General features: G+C 42.1%; 1 protein-coding gene across 27 annotated transcripts in view; it reads left to right on the top strand.

Moving 5' to 3' along the window:
- The window catches only part of PHACTR1 (phosphatase and actin regulator 1), a 586860-nt gene that overhangs the window by 335610 nt on the left and 231605 nt on the right, over window positions 1–19645 (top strand). For all 27 annotated transcript variants that reach the window (XM_054254802.2, XM_035294894.3, XM_054254801.2 and 24 more), the window contains one exon: window positions 13609–13773. In XM_054254802.2, coding sequence (XP_054110777.1) covers window positions 13609–13773 — 165 coding nt within the window. The remainder of the gene's footprint in view (window positions 1–13608; window positions 13774–19645) is intronic.

The following is a 19645-nucleotide window of genomic DNA, read 5'->3' as shown; positions in this document are numbered from 1 at the left end:
ACTAGAGTTTCCATGTGTTAATATAATGGTTATATATGCAATCAGAGGGGTAGATATTGCTATTCCCATTTTGTAGTTAAGAAAATGTAGTTTTGAGAGGCTGATTAACTTGGTTATGATTACAGAGCAAGTGATGATTAAATACACCTAAACCTGATGTTCACAGTCCCAATTCTAGGCTCTGAGGTCAATATATCCAGACATTTGGATAAAATAACTTCAAAATAAGGAAAATAATAATTTAAAAATCAACACTAAATCAAATGTGAATTCAGAATGTCCTGTGGGGCAAAATTAACCAGTGACTTTCTCTGTTGACGTATCTTTAAAATTTTAACATCTTTCATGCAGAAGAATAATAAAAAGTCCCCAAAGGAATTAACAGGACAAAAAGAATACAATATTTACCTCTGAAAAAAGACTAATGGAAATCAATTTCTGTGTTCTGAGACAAGGGACTTTAAGAATTCCTTGTGAAAGTCTTGACAAAGATATGAGCAGGGTCTCTTACTTTCTGAGTAATAATCAAGACAAGTAAAGTTAGAACCACTAGGGATAATTAAAATACATAAACACACACACAGAAGAGAAGAATAAAACAATGTTTTAGCAAGTATCAACACCTTTGCAAAAATATTCATTTCAGAAGTACTATTTGGATTTCACCTAGTCACTATGAAAATGACAAATCGCACTGGAATAATAGGAGCTACAAAAGGAAACGGATAGTGTCATCAGAGAGAAATCGAGAAATCTGAGCTTAAAAGAAAGTGGACTAAAGAAATGATTCTCAAATGGAATGTGAAGTTTCATCAGTTTCTCTATGAAACTTTATAGGTAACAGAGTGGCTGTTACCATGAGATTCTGGAATGAGTTTAGGAGAAAAAATGTCCAGGAGTATATTAACCTTGACAGTATTAATGGAGGGAAAGACTTTGCAAAGGTTGAATCAAAAAGCCTCCACTGCCTGGTCTTGAGCATCCTCAAACCATCCCCAAGAAAAAAATGTGTGAATGACAAGTCTCTAGACTCAATCGTGGACCACAGTAACTGTGTGAGTTGGCGCATTCTATGCAAATCCCTTGACTCCTCTGTGTCTCAGTTCCTTTAACTATAGAATGATACAAAAAGACACTCGACATTTGGTAAATTGTGTTTTACAGAACACAAATCTATGAGACCTTAATGATCACACACACACACACACACACACACACACACACAGAAAATCACTAGCCAACCCTATTTGTGATTAAGTTTGGAAAATAATGGGTTCAACAGAGTTTAAATGGTTTATTGCAGACTTTCTCAGAGCCATTAAAAGGCTAAAAATTGTAATTCAATTCTTGGAGAAGGGAAAATAGTATCATAGTCATATATAGGGAAACAAATGAAATGTCATACCCCATCTATGTAATGGGGGTGTTGTGAAGATTTAATGAGATAATGGCACTTACAATAAGGCACTGTATAAACATTAGGCATTTAAAGATAATTCTCAGTGATTTTAGGTTTTAGAGACATGCATACACCTCTGAAGTTTGACTGAATTTTCTAAGCTAAGGGTCCTTCTTCCTAGCCAGCCACCTGAAGGCAATGGAGGTAGTTGGGAAGGAGGGAGTAGGATCCTAGGCTTCCCTAGGAATGCTGCAGGTCTCAGAGTGACTCACAGAACACTGCCGTCCAAATTACCTGCGCTGCTTATTTATGCACTCACATTCCTGGTTCCTGAGATGGGATTAAAATTCTTAACTGTACTTCAGTTGATGCTTATGTGCACTAAATGTTGAGATCCACTGGTCTGAAGAGACAGCACAGTTGAGAGCCTCCAAAACTTTTAAAATTCGTGTTGAAGTCCTTAAGGGTCATTCTGGACATTCTGATACCAGAGGAGACTTTTCACTTTTAGATAACTTTAGTTGAGCCCATGTTCTGTGCTCCAAAAGAATGTTTTTAGTATATGCCTATTAATCTTTATAAGTCCGTATTATCCCCATTTTACAGAGAGGAAGCTGAAGGGACTTTCCTGAGGTCATACAGTGAGTTTGTTAGAACCCTTTTAACCGCAAGTAAAAGAGAACCCCACTCAACCTGGTGTAAGTAGAAAAGATAATTTATTGCTTCATGTAAGAAAAATATTTGGGTTATAACAGTTTCAGGCAGGGCTGGATCCAGAAGCCCAAGTGATGTAATGAGGTTTCAGTTTCATTGAGTTATCCTCTGTTCTCTTTGTCTCTATTGTGGCTCAATTCTCAGGCAGCCCCTGCCATTAAAGTGATTGAAAGTGCTGGGTGTGGTGGCTCATGCCTGTAATCCCAGCACTTTAAGAGGCCAAGGTGGGTGGATCACTTGAAGTCAGGGGTTCAAGACCAGCCTGGCCAACATCATAAAACCCCATCTCTATTAAAAATACAAAAATTAGCTGGTGTGGTGGCATGTATCTGTAATCCCAGCTACTTGAGAGGTGGAGGCTTGAGAATTGCTTGAACCCAGGAGGTGGAGGTTGCAGTGAGCTGAGGTTGAGCCACTGTACTCCAGTCGGGGCAACCAAATGAGATACCATCTCAAAAAAAAAAAGTGGGGAAGTTGCTGAAAGGTTACCCTCAGCTCTAGGCTATAGGACAAGGATTGACAAGCTATGGCCATGCAGGCCAGATGCTTGTTTTTACAAATAAAGTTTTATTGGAACACCGATGTGTGAATTTGGGCATATTAGTCTACAGCTGTTTTTACAGTGCATCAGTAGAGTACTTGCATCAGAAACTGTATGGTCCATAAAGCCTAAAGTATTTACTATTTGGATTAACAGAAAGAGTTCGCTCACTCCTGCTAGAGACACTAGGCTTTATTGGGGTGTGATTTGAGTCTCTGTACAGCACTATTTATTTAACTGCAAGAAGAATATCAGACCCTAGGGTTTAAGGATTTAAGATGAAAAATGGGTCTACATTATTTAAAGATTGTTGCTTTGGATTAACACAAGACTTGGGAGTTTATTTACAATTTAAATAAGTTCTGTTCCCAACACAAATTTATTCCATAGATTAAATGAACATGATTTTTTTTATACGTTTCTGTGGTCATTATAGGTGTTAATGTTTGAAAGCCACATTCCTCGAAGATAAGAATTTTGTACTGAATATCTCAGGAAGAATTTCAACATCTATTATCTCAATAAGTCTAACAATATAGAACCTGTGTAATTTTAAATTTAAATACTTTAAATTTTATAATTGAAATATTTTAAATTGTATAATTTTAAATTTAAGAACTTTCCTACCTAGCTGTCTAGTCCATTCACAGTGTGCTCTTCATCGTCCTGTGTTCATGGAATAGAAATATCGTCATCCTTCTAACACAGTTCTTAAGAAATATGATGTACTTTATATAACAGGACTGTTTCTTCTCAGAGCTTCTGAAATGTCATTGTGGCCTGGAGATTCTTTTAACCAAGGCTAAATGAAGATTTTTTACTTTGATTAAAAAAAAAAAAACTTTGACTAGGTCCCGACTCTGACTAGGTTTAGAGCCCATGTAATCTGCAATCCCAGTTGAAAAAGCATATTTGTTAGTAGTTCCAACAAAATCCAGCATTGAGTCTCATTGTCTGGCCAAGCTCAATGGCTCATCCCTGAATGAATTACTGTGGGTGGAAAGTAGAGATGCAATGCTCTGATTGGGCAGCCCTGAGTCACATGCTCGTGTCTGGCATCTGGACAGAAATGATCTTCCTGAACTACCCAGAGTGCAAGGAGAGGAGGAGTGACTCTCCAGAGGAGAATCAGGAGGCCCTTACCACCTGCTGGCAGCTAGAAAGAACTCATCTCCACCAGCAGTTATTAAGTGGTAGATACCAGATCTGGACCCACATCCTCCTGGTTTCATAATATTTTTTTCCCTCATACACAATGGTTAGCATTTTCTAAGTGAAGCATATCTGAGCCTATTCCAGGCCTGACTGGCACTCGCCAAGTTCATAATTGTAGCTTGTGGTACAGGTCCTTAGTAGATAATGCCCTATTGCTTCTTCCTGTCCTAGTGATCTAGGGCGGGTATTCTCCAGGGCACCTACAGACAGGTGTACATCTATATTATGACATTTTAGGGTAAGACAGCACCTCTTTTCTCTTGCTAGAGTAGGATCAATTTATAATTGACATCTATTTTGCAGCCTTTTCAAAAAAAGCAGCTCATCCTTCCTCATCCCTGAAGCCCTCCTGTTACTTAAGTAATACAAAGGTTCAAAAAGCCAGACCCTCTCACAGTGAGGAGATACTCTTGCAAATAGACATGCCTTAATTAAAAGTATGTGTTTCTTTTCTTTCTAGAATCACTTCTTCCTATTCATTAGTCCCTTCTCAATTTTCCCAGATATAAAATGGGGATAATACATATCCTGGCAAAGGCAGGTGGATCAAGACCATCCTGGTCAACTTGGTGAAACCCCGTCTCTACTAAAAAAAAAAAAAATACAGAAAATTAGCTGGGCACAGTGGCATGTGCCTGTAATCCCAGCTACTCAGGAGGCTGAGGCAGGAGAATTGCCTGAACCCAGGAGGCGGAGGTTGCAGTGAGCCAAGATTGCGCCATTGCACTCCAGCCTGGGTAACAAGAGTGAAACTCCATCTCAAAAAAAAAAAAAAAAAAAATACATATCCCTAGCTCACAAGTTGAATTTGAGAGTTACATGAGATAACATTTTTTAAGTGCTTAGATCATTGTCTGGAATAGACTTAATGACTGAAAAATGTTAGCTGTTATGAATGCTGTTTTAATTATCACTGTCATAACAGTTACCAGCACTGATACCTAGGGAAGCACTGTACCATTTAGAATCCCCCCTCCTGTTAGGAGGAAACTCACAGTCCCGTAAACCATGTTAGTCATGTATTCTCTTTCTGATACAGTGGCCTATGATTCCAAAACTAGTAGAGCTACCCTCTTGCTGTCTTTAAAATTAGTACATCTTAGAACATCCATAAATCCTGGCACCCTCATATTCTTCTTGGCTATCAATTCATGCTTCAGAAGCAAATTAACAGAAACATTGTCAGGCTCTGACCCACAGACCCTGACCCAGTGACAGATAAACAAATGCACTCAGACACAACTTTTCAGTGAAAGAGCAGGCTGGGGTTGTCTGGGTCAGTTGCAGACACTCCAGGCAAGTCCTGTAAAGAGCTAGCAGCTGCCGTTCCAACCAGCTGGCCCTCCAGGCATTTATTCAGTATAATTTCAACAACAGAGGCTCTGAGTCAACACACTTGTGGATAATGATTAAAGGCCAGGTTCTGAGGCCTAAAGGAAACACCATTTGTGGGTAATAAACCTGGTTGCCCTCCCCACAAGAGAGTCATCCAGCCTATGAATGATTAAAGGTTAGTTTTAGAACCACATGAGTAAACAACTTACTGAGAGAAACTCCCTTACATTCCTTTGTATCTACTCTGTGTTGTTTACACAAGGAAAGGGGATTAGACTGCCCTCAGCCACAACTTGATTCAGAGGCTTTTACAAAACCTTCCAGTCTTCCAAGAAGGTTTGTGACTATTTTCTATAACTTCCTTTACAATTTCTCTTACAACTCCTCCTACCACCCTGACTGAAACCCCCCAAAACATGACTTGAGCCATCTTTTGACCTATGGATCCCTGAGCTTCCCTTCCTTCCCATCTCCCCACACTGTGTCAGCACAGTGTTTTGCCCAGGGGCCACTAAAGGGCAACTCTGCCTGTTCACAGTGCAGGAGGCAGCAGCACACCTATGATGAAAGCATCCCTAAGGACTTGCTCCCAGCAGTGAGGGGAACTTCCTTTACCAGGCAGAACTCTAGAAGCCAGAGACAAAGGAAGTTGGCTGAGCACCTGAGCAACTCTGCTGAGAAATTTGGGTCCAGGTATATATGTAGCTTCTCTCCCTTCTCCCACCACCTCCCAGCCCACAGGACTCTGTCACATAGACATGCACACATTATTGGTTCTTCCCCCATGAGGAATTCCATTCTCATAAGCAGTAAGATTGATAAGCAACTTTCTCAATGTAAAATTGACCTCTCCCTCCAGAGCTGTAGTGAGGAAGACTGCCGAATGTCATGATGTGGCATGATTGTTGCATGTGGAATGTAAGTGGCATTTCCTCTGATGGTTCCCAAGTAGAAAAGATACCTGCCTGTGTGTTCAAGAAGCTGAGTAGTACCAGAGCTCCCTCCCCCTCCCTATCCCCACTGGGGCTTGCATTACTCAAGTCATCCAGTCTTTGGATTAAGACAGATAAACCCTCAGTTAAATGCTGCTGTCTCATTACCATCTGCTCAGCCAGTATCAGTGTCCACAGCTTGGTGCTAATACATAGATTGTATCCCTCTTTGACTAGAAGCTGAGAGATGGGGAGGATGAAGGTGGTGCACTGAGGTGCAGAAGAGCCTGAAAGGAGGAGGTAAGGGCAATGAAGGGCAGTGATCATTGCACTCACCAATGTTAAAATGAGTGCCCTCTCAGGCATTGTGTCTGTGTTTTCTTTGTTTTGTTTTTGAGATGGAGTCTTGCTCTGTCACCCAGGCTGAAGTGCAGTGGCATGATCTCAGCTCACTGCAACTTCCGCCTCCCGGGTTCAAGTAATTCCCTGCCTCAGCCTCCTGAGTAGCTGGGATTACAGGTGCCCACCACCATGCCTGGCTAATTCTTATATTTTTAGTAGAGACGGGGTTTCACCATCTTGGTCAGGCTCGTCTTGAACTCTTGACCTCTTGATTTCCCTGCCTTAGCCTCCCAAAGTGCTGGGATTACAGATGTGATCCACCACGCCCTGCCCGTGTCTGTGTTTCATAGCTCTTGGGCAACACAGCCTTGTTGATTTATCTCCCAGCTCCTTCATGGTGAATATTTTTGCTTTAACCAGACAACCTCTCTGGGCTAAAAGAGCCTCTGTTTTCCCCATCATTTCCCCTCTCTAATACCCAATCCTTGTTCCATCCACTCCCCACTTTATGGCCCTATCCCATTCCTAATGAAATCAGGTAGGCACTCTTGATTTTTAGAATAAACACATTTTACTCTTTTTTTAAAAAAAATCAAAAAAATATATCTTCTAGTTAATCAATTCTAGGTTGTCAAAAACTCTTCTAAGGGATCCAGCCTCTATAAGAATATGGTATGACTTATTCTAGAGTAAAAAAGAAAAAATAGTGTCCTCATACGCCTGATAATTCATATCAACCCTTCATCTTTTTATGATAGTTAGCTCTGAAAGTGACAGTACATTTATAAAAGGGACCTTTCTGAATGACTGGGCTCCTGCATGGCATCACTTTGCAGCTGGAGGAAAAGGCAATGCAGGCTGGGTGCAATGGTTCACACCTGTAGTCCCAGCACTTTGGGAGGCTGAGGCAGGCAGATCACATGAGGCCAGTAGTTCAAGACCAGCCTGGACAACATGATGAAACCTTGTCTCTACTAAAAATACAAAAATTAACTGAGTGTGGTGGTGTGCACCTATAGTCCCGGCTACTCAGGAGGCTGAGGCATGAGAACGACTTGAATCCAGGAGGTAGAGGTTGCAGTGAACCGAGATCACACCACTGCCCTCCAGCCTGGGTGACCGAGCAAATCCCTGTCTCAAAAACAAAACAGAAAAAAAGGCAGTGCTGCTTCAGTGTAGTGAGCTGATAGCCAACCTTACCTCCACTCTGATCTTTGGCTCCCATTCCAGGGTTGTGAAATAAGGGGAATATATAACCCCTTCTAATTAGAAGCCAAAGTGAAGGTTATCAGATCCTGTAACATAAACGTTCTGTTATTGAGTTCACTTAGAGTTAAGAAACAAGAATCCAATCTATGGGAATCTTAGGTCCTCCAAAAGCCCTAGGAGCACTTAGCACATGGAGAGATCTCCACTGGGGATCCCGCATGGCCTGCCCTGCTGCCTCTGGTGCTGACTGACTAAACATTCCAGCAACCTGGAATGAAGGAAACCAGGCTTCCTTCATTCCAGGTTGCTCCCTGGGATACTGTACGACAAGCACTTTGTAGACCAGCAGAAAGCCAAGGTGGTACCATCCTTGCACATGCCTTTTGAAAGCCAAACTACCATGAAAAATAATGTGTACCTGAGGAGCGGCCGTGGCCCACCCCCTCCCACTGCATGCCCTAGAAGCACACCAAGAGTGATCCCAGGCTGCCACAAAGGGTGGGGTTCAGAGCACTATCAGGCCTACGTACTGGTTCTTGTTCATTAAAATTGTGCATATATCAAATAGTTTCTTTCTGGCCTTTCTAAGGAGAAAGAAAAATCCTCTCCCAATCATTTCTGCCCTCTGGATAAAACAAAACCCAGTTTTGTCATAAATGGGAGGCCAAACTGTATGGCCCTTTAAAGAGTGTTCTCTTGGATAGTAGAGCAGGAAAGACCCAGGAGTTTGCTTGCCCACTGCTCACTCCCCATTTCAGCCTTCTGAAGGAGCTCAGTGGCTCAACTTCTTACTTTTTTTTTTTTTTGAGACGGAGTCTGGCTTTGTCACCAGGCTGGAGTACAGTGGCATGATCTCAGCTCACTACAATTTCCACCACCCAGGTTCAAGCCATTCTCCTGCCTCAGCCTCCTGAGTAGTTGGGACTACAGGTGCATGCTACCACGCCTGGCTAATTTTTGTACTTTTAGTAGAGATGGGGTGTTACTATGTTGGCCAGGCTGGTCTCGAACTCCTGACCTCAGGTGATCCACCTGCCTTGGCCTCCCAAAGTGCTGGGATTACAGGCATGAGCCACCGTGCCCTGCCTTCCCTTCCTTTTCAAACTATGTTCACAAGTTGGCCTTCTTCACATTTAAGCCTTCCAATATCATTATCTAATGGCGAAGTTAGCCCCCATCATCAAATGAATTGGGGGAAAGTGTAATAGGGGTGATTGAAATATAAATCAGTTAAATCTAATATGATCCAGTCTGCTCAATAATCTACTGAACTAAAGAGCTAAACATCATGAATTTCATAATACTTATTAAGGATTCATTTAACTGTTGAGTTATAATTACACCTTTATAATACCCTCTGTTCCTTGCCACTCTGGGTTTTTCAAAGGCACTTCTAATTTCATATCATTATTTTAATGGGGCAATTTCAGAATAATTTGTCTCCATTTCTTAAAGATGTGATTGTGGAACAGCTTTTTGGTTCTCGTGGCACTTTTTTTTTTTTTAAGACAAATAGCGATATTTTCATGCCTCTAAAGATGTGTGTGAATGAACTGAATCAAATGCAATTATCCAGTTATCTATTTAATAAGTCATTATTGAGTGCCAACTATGAGAAGCAAACTTAGTCTCAACCCTGAATAATTCCTATCTCGATTTTTTTTAAAGGATTCTGTATATAATCTCTTTAACCTTTAGCAGATGATTTAAGTTGACTCAACTCAGAGAATCCTCAAACTGAATACTTTAAAAACTTCACCTTTAGGCTGTTTTGAGAATCAAAGAATGATAGGAAATCTTCCAACCACATGCAGGTACCCGTCCCCTTGAAGCCCTCTGGGATCCAGAGATCCCAGGGTGAGCCTGCTTCTACAGGCAATATTCATTTTAGCTACAACACACACAGAAGTACTAAAAGATCATTCTGAGCAGCTTACTTGGGTTGAGAATAATAACTCAGGTTGTTTTAATATAAAAATAGGTTATTTCATGGAGGAAAAACCTTGCATAAGTGATTCTTGGCCTTGTCTGAAGGACAAGACAGGAAATGAGAGCTTCCTACTTTTGGCTGTGGGGAGCCACTGGCAGTTCCTACAAGGAACAGGCTTCTAGTAAAAGTATCCGAAACAGGTTTGAAGGCAGGAGACCAAGACTGGGAATATAGGCTTGTAACATCCAGACAAGCCACAAGAAGACTGTACAGCAACGTAAGAAATAGGGGGAAAGTGATGAGTACGAAACAAAGTGACCTCGTGAGAATCAGACCTCTGAACTATGGGGACTTTGCTTCTCTCCTGGAAACCTCTTTGCTGTGGTTTCCCACAATTGCCACTACCTGTGTGGCTCTGCTGACATTGTGGAAGGCGTGCCAACTGGAGCAGCTGATGCCACCTAAAAAGGAGAATGCTCAAGTTCAGTGTTGCTGCTCAGGCCGCTTACCGTCCTGATCTGATTTCCTTTTTATTCCTTGTCATACCTGTGTTGTTGTTACCACTCTCCTCAACCATTCCACAGCCCGTACTTACAGCCTTCTGAATCTTTTGTCTTCCTCCTTTAGCCTCCAATAATCTGTTATTTTACCCATTGCTGCTAGATTAATCTGCCTGAGGCGCACATCTGATCTACGCCATTTGTGATCGGAGACCTCAGTTCAAACTTTCAATCACTCAGCATAAAATTTTCTGATCACTGATACTTCTGGGCACTTAGATCCCACTTCGTCTCCTTCCTAAGAACCCTGTTTCTTACATTTCTCAAACTTTTTCTGATATCTTCCATCTCTCACTTTCCCCTGGCTCTGGCAGCTCAGCCTACTGACCCCTGGATGAAGTTTCTTCTTCCCACCTCGGCAAATTTCCTCTCAATAGTTCTTTATTACCTCAGGAAATAAAGTTCTAACCCCTCAAAAGCCTTTGCAAAAAGACTGTATTATCTGGCTGCAAAGTTCTTGTCCTTATTGAGCTGCCATCCTATTCTGCTTTTTCCTTTATCATCAGATTCTTTTTTTTGAGATGGAGTTTTGCTGCTGTTGAGTAGGCTGGGGTGCAATAGCATGATCTCGGCTCAACACAACCTCCACCTCCTAAGTTCAAGCGATTCACCTGCCTCAGCCTCCTGAGTAGCTGGAATTACAGGCATGCACCACCACACCCTACTACTTTTGTTTTGTTTTGTTTTGTTTTGTTTTGTTTTGTTTTAGTAGAGACAGGATTTCTCCCTGTTGGTCAGACAGGCTGCTCTCAAACTCCCAAACTCAGGTTATCTGCCTGCCTCAGCCTCCCAAAGTGCTGGGATTATAGGCATGAGCCACCATGCCCAGCTTAAATTATTCAAAACATGTAAAAATCATCACATTGACCTAGTCGTGTAAACTAAAAATGTTTGCCATTCTTGCTTCCTGGTACTTTCTCATGTTTAACCAGAAAGTTACTAAATCTGCTGATTCTCCCACTTGGCTGAATCCCATCTTTTTTCCCTACCCTTCTGTCATGTCCCTGCTTGGATCCTAGTTACTGTGATTGCGGTGGCCTTCTGATTGTTTTCACTGTCGAGGACTTCCCTACACTCCGGGTCTGGCTACCTTTGCTGCTGCCATGATATTCCTCAGAAACAAATCTAATTGCATCCTGATCATGTACCTTCTCAGTCAGGCCAACCCCCACCCCCCCATTCTACCCCAGGTACTCTTGATCTCCTTTACCGGGTTCCACTCATTACTTTTTTCCCCCAAGCAAGTATCTTCTGACATACTCTATAATTTATTTGGTTTTAGTGTTGTCTGCCCTTCACCCTACCTCCACGTGTGAGTTGGTATTTTTATCTGTTTTGTTTACCATCATAGCCTAAGCATCTGGTACAGAGTGAGCATATAATACATTTTGGCTGAATGGAATAATGCTAGTTTCCCAGTTTCAAATTCTCCTTGTCCCTCTGCTTAGAGGATGAAACTCAGATGCCTAATAAAACCTTTCAAGAGCTTTCATGATCTGATTCTAGACCCTCCAACCCCAGTCTCTCTCCACTAGCGCTTCATCTCACCTAACGTCACTCAGGCTCACAATTGGCTGAGTTCCTTGACTCAGCCAATGCTTTCAGCCCACTCTGTTCCTGTTGGGTCTGTTTCTTCTCCCGGGGATCCACTTCTCCCTCTTCCCTCAGCAGGGAGAACAGTCCCTTCTCTTTCAAAACTTAGCCCAAAGTGACCTCCCTCTAGGTCTTCTCCAACGCTGTGAAGCAGAATTAGTTGCTCTCTCCTCTTCACCTCCATTGAGTTTCACATTGTAGTTGGGTTGTGACATGTTCTTACACATTGATCCCTCTGTAGCCTCCTTGGGACTCTGTGCTCAAGACCAGTTTTCCTGTGTGTCTTCCCCAGAAATGATCATAGTGTCTGGCAGAGATTTAAAGGGCCACTTAATTAAATGATTAAAAAGAGGAGCTCCCAGTGCTTTGAACCAGGTAGTGAAAGGCTTAAGTGCCCTCTTTTTTGCATTATGTACAAGTCATCACTGTCCTCACCCCCAAACCCCGTGCCCTCCCTTCCCTGTCTTCCTTCTCTCTATGAATGAGACAAGGAAGCAGGGTGCGACTCTACTGACCTGAATCTGGGAATTGCCAATGATCTGTCTCCTGTCCTTGAGGTCACTCAATTAGTCACTAAGTTCTTTTGACTTTGCTTCCAACATGTCTCTCAATCCCAGCTTCTTTCTTTCAGTGCTGCTGTGGGGAGCTCTTACTAGCTTATCACATCTGTCACCAATACAACTGCCACAGCACATGCTCACAATTCTGTATGTATTTGTTGAATGGATGGCTCTCCTGAGTTAAAACTACATTCAGACCACATCAAGCAGATTATCACTTTCATATGGTCATTGGCAAGTTGAACTTGCAAGGAATGTATAGGTTGCAGAAGTCTGGATGATTTTTTGAGGGAGGATGGTCAAGGCCAAACAGAGTGGTTTGGGGTTTGCCGTGGCTTCAGATATTTTGCTTTCTGGGAAGTTGAATTCCTTCCACGCCCTCAATTTTGCCAAAGAGCTTATTTTCTCTGATTATTCCTTCCTTAAAAATTCAAGTTAGGGTATTGGACTCCATAAATATGGAAAAGAGTTTGTTTTCTTCCATGTGGTAAAAAGAGATTGGGATGATTGTGACTTTTAAGGAAGGGTCCACTAGGCATTATGAGATTAAAAGTCTGAATATCCTCAACTGTTCTGTTATTGGGATTAGCATAGATGTTCCCTAAAGATATCCCCAGCTCTCAATTTCTAAGAATTTCTTCTTATTTTTTTTAAGCTAGACTCCAAGAAAAGAAAAACTAGTAGAATTCAGACAATTGTAAAATCTAATGGAACTGTGAGTGAATCTAAAATAGATCAGTAATCCTAAGGTAGAGTCACTTGCTTAACAGATTACAGTGCTGCTGAAGGTCTAGGTAATAAAGCCAGGTAGTAGGAAGTAGAGGGCAGTGGGTGGTGGAAACATTGGCTTCGGAATAGACAGTTGATAAATGTTTTCCCCCTTCTTTTTTCTCAGCAGACATGCTGTAGTGATTGCATCTGCCAAGTCTTACTTGGGAAATTGCCGGACCCGTAGTTACACTGACTCTCATTTGGTGGCCTCTCCCTGTTTTGGGCGGGAGTCCCTGACTTGTCCAGAGTGCTCTCCTCCTCTTTCTTTTTCTCCTCCAGCCTAAGTAGAAGTTGAGCAAATTTGGTTGGGGTGTTCGGAGTCTCTAGGGGTTGGCCAACTGCCCTCAGCTTCAGAATACGCTGGCATGACTTCCATTCCAAAAGGCAAAGAGAAATTCTAGTCAGGTGGTTTCTGTTATCTGTAACCATGGAAAACGGCCATCTGTGAGGCTTGCATTTTAACACTTTTTTCCTCTTTATTTTCATTTCTTTCTTGGAAATAACAAGCTGAGGAAGTGGAGAGGCTGGCGGCGATGCGTTCTGACTCCCTGGTCCCGGGCACCCACACCCCACCCATCCGCAGGAGAAGTAAGTTTGCCAACCTGGGAAGGATTTTCAAGCCTTGGAAATGGAGGAAGAAGAAAAGTGAAAAGTTTAAGCACACATCAGCAGGTAAGATGATTTGTTTTTTCAATTCTCATTGGGTGTTAGTTGGCTTCAACTCTAGTATTTTAATTATTAGAATTTAATTTCAGTAAGCTGTTTGAATCAAAGGGAAAAACAATATCAAGCCTTGGAATTGCTCTTGTCTTTAAAAATTCTTCAATATGATCAAGAATGACGTTTATATCCTATGTGTTTTCTCCTGTCTCATGGGGTTTTTTTTGTTTTTTAAATTAAAGAACGATTCTTTTTATTTGATCTAGGAATAATCTGAATTTAGAGCTTTACCTTTTCTATAGTTGAATGCTTTCATTCTGGCATTGAAGATCCATTGATTATATTCACTGTTGCTTGCATTATTCCAGTAAAAGTGAACACACAGTGGAAAACAAGTTATGTGGTTATTGGCAGATAAGAATAGATTATTTCATGGAGGAAAAACCTTGAATAAGTGATTCTTAGACATAGCAAGAAAACAAATGACAAATGAGTCATTGTAGCAGCAAAGATAACGGTATGATTTGTGGCTCAATGGACAGTGAATACATGTGGGAGAAGTCAGCACCGATGAGGGGTTAAGAGCACAGATCCCGGAGCCAGACTTTCTTGGTTTGAATCTGAAATTTGACACTTGCTGAGTGTATGATCTTGCTCAGTTTATTAATGCTACACCTCAGTTTCCTCACTACAAAATAGAAGTAAGAATGATACCTGACATGAGTTAACATTTGTGGAAAGTGTGTGTGGCATCTTAGGTGGATGTTTTTTAAATAAGTAAGGGTATGCAGAGGGAAATGTGCGACAGGCAAAGACGCAGAGTTTGGACTTCACACTGTTGGGTTTGCGATCGGACGGTGGAAGAGCTGAACAGATTATCTTTGGTTTTGGTCTATTCGGGCTGCCATAACAAAATACTATAGACTGGGAGGCTTAAACAATGGAAGTGTATTTCTCACAGTTCTGGAGGTTGGAAGTCCAAGGTCAAGTTGCTAGTAAGGGGCCGGGCGCAGTGTCTCAAGCCTATAATCCCAGCACTTTGGGAGGCCGAGGCGGGTGGATCACGAGGTCAAGAGATTGAGACCATCTTGGTCAATATGGTGAAACCCCGTCTCTACTAAAAATACAAAAAAAAATTAGCTGGGCACAGTGGCGCGTGCCTGTAATCCCAGCTACTCAGGAGGCTGAGGCAGGAGAATTGCCTGAACCCAGGAGGCGGAGGTTGCAGTGAGCTGAGATTGTGCCACTGCACTCCAGCCTGAGAGACAGCAAGACTCTGTATCAAAAAAAAAAAAAAGAAAAAAGAAAAAAAGTTCAAGGGAGGCTGAGTAGAGCTTGGTTAATGAGAAAATGTTTCTCAGTGTATATAATATCCTTTCATATGTATAATAAGGTTCACAATTTTAAATACAAAGAATAAGTCCATATATTTCTATTGCCATGATTAGGTGTACTGTGGTTTAACTGTAACTCGTTACAGGGGTTTATGTGTTTCTTTATAATTAAATTTCTAGGTGTACCCTTATACAAGGAATAAATCATAATATTTGATAGTAGATAGTATACCTTATACAAGGGGACACCCAGAAATTTGATTTACAAGTTGTGTAGCAATAAGAAAACTACACTGGAAAATTACGATTTCTACGTTTCCGTCCATTTTGACGTCACTATTACGTGAATGCTTTGAACGCAGACCTCGACTTCAGCTTCTTCTCTCACATCCTTCCTATTCTAAGCTGAAGGCTGCCATCCTTAAAAGGCCCTGAGCATTGAGGCCCAGGGGCTGAGCTCCAGATGGTGGTAAAAGTACTAGTAAGACAAGGATTTGTTCTCAGCTGCAGCCCCGCATCGCAGGATGGCAGAAGGAAAACAGGAATGGATAGAACATAAATAATGAGTCCTCAGGAAGACAACCCTGGGTGCCTTTCTGTCCACCCTCTGCAGCCCTGCCCAGGGCCTGTGAAGCTGTGAGCCTGACACATTCAGCTTCTTATGTGAATCTGTAGTGGTGTCCACAATGCATCTCTGCACCTGCCCCAGGAATGAAGACAGATGATAACATCCCCTCTGAAATAGAACAGGCAGTGCCTCCCCAAAATAGTCAACTACAGTGATCTTATCCACGTTCCTTGAAAATGAGGACTGTATTTATAGAAAAGTAGAACTGGCAGGCAGAAACTGTGAAGACACCACTGAGTTATGCTTTTATTTCCTCTTGACAGAAAATCATCAGCCACAGGGGTTGGCCCTGGAAATCTACAATGTGTCAGAATTCCCTTTGTGCTTCTAAGATTTTCTGCACACCTAGGGCCTTGGGTGTTGGCGGGGAAAGAAAAACATGAAAAACTTTTACTGAGTGTCTACCACATGCTGGAATGTCACCTGACTCTGGGTATATAACTGTGAGCCAAACCAGACATAGTCTGTGACCTCCTGGCATGCACGATATAGTGGAAAGGTAGCTGATCAAATGTTAAAATTACAAAAATAATTGTAAAGTCACACATGTGATAAGAGCATTGAAGGAAATGTACTTGGGAGAATGAAAGTGGGGGACTTCACTTAGTCTTGAGGGGTCAGGGAAACTTTCCTAAGGAAGAAAGGTTTGGGGTAGGGTCCGAGGAAAGTGTAGAAACGTAGAAAATGGCCAGATGCGCTGGCTCACGCCTGTAATCCCAGCACTTTGGGAGGCCGAGGCGAGTGGATCACGAGTTCAAGAGATCGAGACCATCCTGGTCAACATGGTGAAACCCCGTCTCTACTAAAAATACAAAAAATTAGCTGGGCATGGTGGCGTGTGCCTGTAATCCCAGCTACTCAAGAGGCTGAGGCAGGAGAATTGCCTGAACCCAGGAGGCGGAGGTTGCGGTGAGCTGAGATCATGCCATTGCACTCCAGCCTGGGTAACAAGAGCGAAACTCCGTCTCAAAAAAAAAAAGTAGAAAATGAGAAGCAGAAAGAGCTTGTGGAAAGGCCCTGTGGTAGAAGGAGAACTGAGCAATCTAGGAGAGCAAGAAAGACCAGTGGCTGGAGAATGGAGAGCTGAGCATGGTGCAGGCTGAGGCTGGAGAGGTAACCAAAGACCAGCTCCTCACTGGTTCTGCCTCATTTAGAACAAATTCAGGAGTGTGTGTTGCTGCAGACAAACCCATGGGAAGCATAATGCAGATGATAGTAGCCTGAACTAATGTCTGGTGCTGGAAAGGGATGAATTTGGGATATTTTATGAGGAACAAATGACTTAGTTACAGATCAAACATGGGAAGGAGAGAGAGAAGCAGTGTCGCCTTTGAATGGAATGTTCCATTTTGGCATTTGATTGCATTATTATTTAGTCTTAAGAAAATCCTACCATTTGTGACAAAATGGGTGAACCCGGAGGGCACCATTCCAAGTGAAATACGCCAGGTACAGACACAGATGCAGCATGAGCCCAGTTCTATGAAGAATCTGAAAGAGTCAACTCACAGCAGCAGGGAATAGAATGGTGGTTGCTGGTGTGCGGGGAGCGGGGAATGGGGAATTGTTTCTCAATGGCCATAAAAGCTCAGCTATGCAAGATGAATAAGTTCTAGAGATCTACTGTATAATACAGTGCCTCTAATTGACAATCCAGTATTGTGTACTTCAAAATTTAAGATGGTAGATTTTGTTAAATGTTCTTACCCCCGCCCCCACACACACACACATGAACACAAGGAAACTTTTGAAGGTAATAGATGTATTTATTACCTTGATTGTGGTGACGCTATCATGGTTGTATGCATATGTACAAACCCATCTACTTGTGTATTTAAGCATGCAGTTTGTACACAATTATGCCTCAATAATACCATTTTTTAAATAAAAAAATGGTTTTCAAGTTTCACGTTTGACACCCTAATATTGGTTTGTGGTGGTGGCTCTACCTGAGATGAGTACTTCTGAAGAGTGACAGTTTTAGGGGTTGTGATTCCAATTTTAGATGTGTAGATAAGTGTTTAGGTTAACTTTGTGATATCCAGAGTTGGCAGTTGAATATATGGAACAAAAGAGAGAGAGCTGGGCTGGCTATTTAAATTTCAGCTTATTAGCTTATGTATAATAATTAGAGTGATGACCACATGTAAGATTGGCTAGGAAACAATAGAATGAAAATAAAAGGGGGCCAAGGACTGTCTTATAGACAAGGGAAGAATATCGTCCTTAAGACTAGAGCGAGGAGGAGGAACCTGTAAAGGAGATGGAGAGGCAGGGGCCAGAGAGGTAGGAGGAAAACCAGAAGCCTAAGATGTGGTGGAGACCAAGAACAGGCATCCAGGAGGCTGCGGTTAACCGTGTTTAATACCATGAAGTCAAGTGGAAGAAGTACAGAACAATGTCCATTGACACTGGTGGCTCCACTCACCTAGAGCTCATTGGTGACTTAGCAAGAGCTGCCTGGGTGGATTGTTTGGAGCAGATGTGAGATTAGTGTAGAGTGAGAACTTAGTGGGAACTGGGAGAAAACAAGTTTAAATTTTTTAGAAGTTTGGTAGTTAAGTGGGTAAAAGATAGGACAAGATGGGTGATGGAGGAAATCTGTGTGTGTCTATAGGGGGTTGTATGTGAGCCTTCTGATTTGTCACCATTGTTTTATGATGGAAGGAACATTGACACAAAAAGCCAATGTGAAAGAGCCAGTAGGAGGAGGAAATACGAGACAGGAGAGACAGGTTAAGGATGCTGAGAAGTGAGGAGTAGGTGGGTTACAAGGCACAGAAGGAAGGGCTAATACGGGAGGGGGGTGGGGGGGGAGGGAATCAACTCCACTGCACTCAGAGGGAAGCTGCTGGAGTAGACACAATGATACATTTGGTGACCTCATCCAATGGCGGCTGAGTTTGTCTAGGTAATAAGTGAGGTCATCTCCTAAGAGGGAAAGGAGGAGGGGAATGGACAAAGTGAAGCCCGTTTCAGATTGACGATTATGACTCTACGTGTTACTGGTGACTTTTTTCATTGGTTTTGGCTGTCCTAGTACAGCTAATAGTTGGGTCCATCCAGAACTGGAGTTTGGCCAGATGAGTAGAAAGAAAAGGAGGGCAAGGGAGAGTGGGTTATTTGTATTTGTTTCCTAAGCTGCTATAACAAATTACCAAAACTTAGTGGCTTAAAACAACAGAGCTTCTCTTGAAGTTCCGGAAATCTGAAGTCAATGTGTTGGCAGGGTGTGTTCCTTCTGGAGACTCTGAGGGAGAATGTGCTCATGCATCTCTCCTCCCTGCTGGTGGCCACTGGCAATTCTTGGTGTTCCTTGGCTGGTAGCTGCATGATTGAATCTCAGCTACCCTCTTCACATGGTGTCTCTCTGTGTCTCAAGTCTCTCTCTCTCTCTTTTTCTAAGGCCACCAGACATTGGATTTAGGGGTCACCTATATATCCAGGATAATCTCATTCAGATATCCTTGAATTTTGTTATATTTGCAAAGACCTTTCCAAATAATATCACATTCATGGGCACCAGGGGTTAGGACTTGGTTGTATCTTTTGAGGGACACAATTTGGCAAGAGACCCACTGCAGTATTGAATTTTAGATAAAGGAAAGACCCAGGGAGGTTCCAAGGAATTAGAAAAATCAACAAATATTAAGTTCCAAAGAGTTTCAATAAGTTTAAATTGGTCCGTGGAAATAATGCAGAAGCAATCCAGAAGATCATGAGCTTATGGGTAAACAGCTGCATTCTTGAATTAGTGGTTTTTAAGGTGGTACAGTTACAGAGACAAAATGCAAACTCAAACTATGGCTTATTGAAAACGTGGTAAATGAATCTACTTACTAATAGACTAGCAACTGTGTTTCTTATTTGCTGAATTTTGTGCTGACTTAATTTGCCATTTTCAATCAAGGAGAAAAAAGAA

The sequence above is a fragment of the Callithrix jacchus genome, chromosome 4 (assembly GCF_049354715.1).
Source record: "Callithrix jacchus isolate 240 chromosome 4, calJac240_pri, whole genome shotgun sequence".
Lineage (NCBI taxonomy): Eukaryota > Metazoa > Chordata > Mammalia > Primates > Cebidae > Callithrix > Callithrix jacchus.
Note: the sequence above shows the minus strand (reverse complement) of the source record. Positions and strands in the feature narration are given on the sequence as shown.